The 4,278-nt window shown below is 36.6% G+C and overlaps 1 protein-coding gene across 1 annotated transcript in view; it reads right to left on the bottom strand.

Annotated features, from left to right (window-relative positions):
* Window positions 1-1,001: 1,001 nt before the first annotated feature.
* ARHGAP15 (Rho GTPase activating protein 15) overlaps window positions 1,002-4,278 on the bottom strand; it is a 409,873-nt gene continuing 406,596 nt past the window's right edge. Inside the window, exon 15 of the mRNA XM_018554050.1 lies at window positions 1,002-1,260. Within this exon, the coding sequence (XP_018409552.1) occupies window positions 1,089-1,260 (172 nt within the window). The 3' untranslated portion in view covers window positions 1,002-1,088. The remainder of the gene's footprint in view (window positions 1,261-4,278) is intronic.

Raw genomic sequence — 4,278 nt, 5'->3', positions numbered from 1 at the left:
TTACCTAACTAAAAAGGATTTTTTTATTTTTATTTCTGAACATTATAAAAATGAAAGGAAATGCATTCAAAAACACCCTATTTTCCATCTAGCCCATTTAAAGTGCATTTCTTTAATACATATTATCATTTTTTGAAGAGCAGTAGAGTTTGTATAGTCTGGATTTCTACTATAATCTGAAATAAAAATGTACTCTAATCTTTTAATTGAATTTTGTTTTAAATGTTCTTATCACTTTATTACTGTGAAATAATGAAAGTCTAAAATAATTAAAATTTGTCGAAATTTCCAAAATGTTTTATTGAATGCTTTACTCATAAAGGAAACGCATTGGGGGACATAAAATGTTCTGTATACACTTGAAGAAAACATTGCTTCTGAATTACAATTTAAGCTACTGTATATTTACTAAATATTGTGTTGAGTTTAGCGTGAAAAAAAATAGGAAACATATCCAAATTAATACAAGCACAAAAACGTAATGCAAGCTCAAGAAATGGTAAAACATTTAGAAACGTATTTTTTTTTAAAAGGTGTATTTATTACAAACTTGAGATATAAAACAATATTGAGATATACAGCATCTGTTAAAACTGAACTCTGGCCAATAAAAAAACAAGACATACCTTTCACACCCCACCTACCAATGTTTTGTTTAAAGAACCAAAACTTTTTAGACCCAGAACCTGAAAGTGCTGCCACGTGACTCTCTGAAGCACTTTTGCAGTAGTAAAGATTGGTGATTGTTAGCTGGTCTCTGACCAATTATGTTGTTGTCCCTCATATAATAGCATTGTGATGCCTTCCCTTTAAGACTAGAAAACCCTCTGAGTACCCTTTTAGAACCCTTTGGTGGACACTTATGACAGCCAATGACAGCAACCACGTTATCAGGAAAGATTGAGAACACTGCAAAAAGGACTCTCACGCATTATAGACCAGGAGAAAGATGAAACGGGATCGAACATGTCATGTGACCATTATTTCAGTTAAGAAATCTGAACGTTTGATTACACTGTTGAAAATAAAAACTAACAATTAGCTGGAGGTGAGTAGAATGGGAAAGAGTTGAGTTTTAAGTACAAAACTTAGCAGAAAATGTCTTCATATTTAGTTATCATAAGTTCTACAATTTGGTTTTGATACACCATGTGGACGGTCATGCTTCCTGCATCGCTCTCTGGTCTCAGAAGTGTTGGCCCAAACACAATTCCCAAGCTCTGAGTGGACATAAGGTTTGTAGATGTATTGATGACAATCCTGTAAGAAAACAACAATTAGTAAACATATTACAAAAAATGTTACATAACATCTGGAAATGATGATGGCAAACTGTCTGTAAAGAACTGAACAAACTACCCTTGCAGTAGAGCTTACCCTGCACTGCGAGGGTTAAACGCTCATTTTTCTCCCTAGGATGCCAGGGGAAAAAAATACTTTTTACTTGCGTTACTTCTCCCTTCCACAGGCTCCTCCTTCCATGTGACAGTACCCTTCATCTACAGCACTCCATCTGGAAGGTGCAAATGTGACATCATCATGTACAATGCAGGACCATCAATCCTGGATCGTAAGTGAGGAGTCCAACCACAAGCTGGAGCATTAGAGAGAATCTACAAGCAAGCTGCCAGGAAAGTGAAGGAAAAGTTAAAAAAGTCCTTTTTCTTGGTACTCTAGGTATAAACAAATATTTTTCTTTGCAATGCAAGGGGAGCCCCACTACACAGGTAGTTTGTTCAGTGCTATGAGTTCAGATCTAACTGTGAATATAAAAACATGGTCTACAATGTCCAACCAGGTTGATGAAACAAACTTTTCTTTCTACCTTTCTGGTGCCCTCCATCGCTATCTCTCATGCCTTGTGAAGAGATTTTAGCCAATGGCATTTCAGAAACCTCATTACCATAATAATTAGGGACGAGTGGAGTAATTTCGGCAAAATTGATTTTGCCGTGAAATTTCCGATTTTGCCTCCGGAGAATTTTTACCGAAGCGGAAACTTTCAATTTTGCTCATTTAGCTGCTTAGACGAAAATTACTTTTAAAAAAAAATCAGGTTTTTTAAGCTGTTCAGAGGATGTGGTTTTTATGGTGTACAGATGAGTGTTTTATACGGGATTCCTTCTATTTGTATTTTCATTTCCTTTTTTGTGTGTATTTATTTGACATTTTGTATACTGTTCCTTTCAATATTTTGTTTTACTATTTTGTTCAATGTAATTTGTTCTTTCTGTGTAAAACAATCTAAAAAAAAATTTAGGCTAATGAGGAACCATTTTTAGCTTAAGAACAGCTCCACAAGAATGCTCACCAGACCATGTCCCCACAACATTTGTAGAAGGTTTGGGCTCATTAAATACGAACCAACCAGAATGTGAGAGGGTATCAGGTGAAAACTGCTGTTGTGTATTTCACAGAAGGTGTTAATCCAAAACTGCACAGGAAAACCTATTTGCTGCTTGGTGGTTATATACAATTCTAGTACAGTCGTATCAAGCAGAAGAGTGATGTTTCGGCAGGCAGTACCTGTACTGTGCCATGTCGTAGGCTTTGACTGTCCTTTTCTGATAGTCTCTAATGTGGAGGCTCTTGTGTTTTTTAAGAGGGCCGCAATAAAAGCAGGGTTTCAGTCCAGACAAGCAGGTTCAAAAGGTCCATGCGGGTTATCACTCTACAGGGACATACACATCTCTAAGCATTTTATAAAAGAGGTGAAAACAATGTGAGTCAATGGTGGCACAGCGCTATTCATTACTGTAAATGTTTTTATTGTTGCCTGAGAAAGTTCTCATTTATCCAGGTCATGGTATAGCTAGTAGTAATTAGTCATATTCAACTGGACTTGTTCTATAATATTAAACATGTTTCATAACTTATCCAAGTCACCTCCTCAGTTCTGATTAGTGTCATAAAAATATAACAATTCACACCTCCAGCCAAGTACAGCTAAGGTTTAATGCCTATGTAGGCTTCCTGATGCCATGGATTGCATTATGTAACTAGAACAGGGTGGTTCCACACCTTTTACACCATGCATCTTGTTCTTGGACAATCAACATCTGCCTTTCCATGCTATTGGAAATGGACTATCTTGTTCTTGGACAATCAACATCTGCCTTTCCATGATATTGGAAATGGATTATATGGATTATTGCACACTCTTCAGAACTGATGTAGTGGCTTGGATAAGCCATGAAACATATTCAATGTTTAAGAGCATGTCAATTAAAATGTGAGCAACTAATACTAACAAATACTGTCGGCCAGTTGGCACAGGTCAACCATCCACCCAATTAAAAAAGACAGGTGAAGATGTGTTTCCCCCTCCTTGGTTGACAGTCTGTGCTTTTGTTTCTGTGTGCAAGCCATTGTTTTAAGTTGCTGTGGTGGTTGTGGCATCTCTGGCAAATCACCACCGCAAAGGTCTCTTTGGGAATATTCTTAGCATTCCATAGTGATTGCAGGGTGTGGCAAGTCATGGGATCCATGATCATCCACTACAGCTTGGCACTAAAATAAACTGAGAGGAGCTCCATCAAGCAGCTATAGACTTTATTTTGAAAAGTTAGGCTATTTGAAAACATTCCTTGAAATTATTTGCCCACACAGCCCTTTAACAATGGGCCTGTTTCCTGATCCATTTAAAATTTGAAAACTATTGCGATGGACTTTATCTGTCAATAACAGGAACTTCGGAATCTTAAAAATGCACATGTGATGAAGGTTTACTGGCAGAGATCTGAATTGGCTAGCATTTCCCTGAAAGTATTTTGGCTTGCAGAACCTCATTTTTGATCATTATCTTTTTCAGAAAATTGTGAAATCAGTTTGATAGTTTCTTGAACGGCTACATCCAAATAACCACAATCAGAAGATACTCAGTCCTCTCCTAAAATAAAGCATTGTTTCAAGAGATGTACAAGTAACTAATCATTATTCCATTTTAGGCCACATAACTGGCTCGCTGCATATTTAATTTTAGGCAGAACTTATGAGCAAAAATAGCCTTTGATAAATAAAAGGAATTAAATGAATTGGATCATTAAGGGAGGGACATCTTAAATGTGTAACTAAAATGAAGGATAGTCGAGTAGTTGGTGCCACAATATTGATGTCTATGCCTTTAAACTTAGGCCAGCTATAGTGCTCAAAAAATCAGCATCTTGTACTTGCTACCATGGAAGAAACTAAAAGCAGCCCAATGATGCCAGCCCAGTCAAAAAAAGCTGAGTACTATGGCATTTAGTATAAAACTATATTTCTACAAAGACATGTTAT

The sequence above is a fragment of the Nanorana parkeri genome, unplaced genomic scaffold (genome assembly GCF_000935625.1).
Source record: "Nanorana parkeri isolate BGI_ZX_2015 unplaced genomic scaffold, ASM93562v1 scaffold140, whole genome shotgun sequence".
NCBI lineage: Eukaryota > Metazoa > Chordata > Amphibia > Anura > Dicroglossidae > Nanorana > Nanorana parkeri.
The sequence above is the reverse complement of the archived record's forward strand: the minus strand, read 5'-3'. Positions and strand labels throughout refer to the sequence as shown.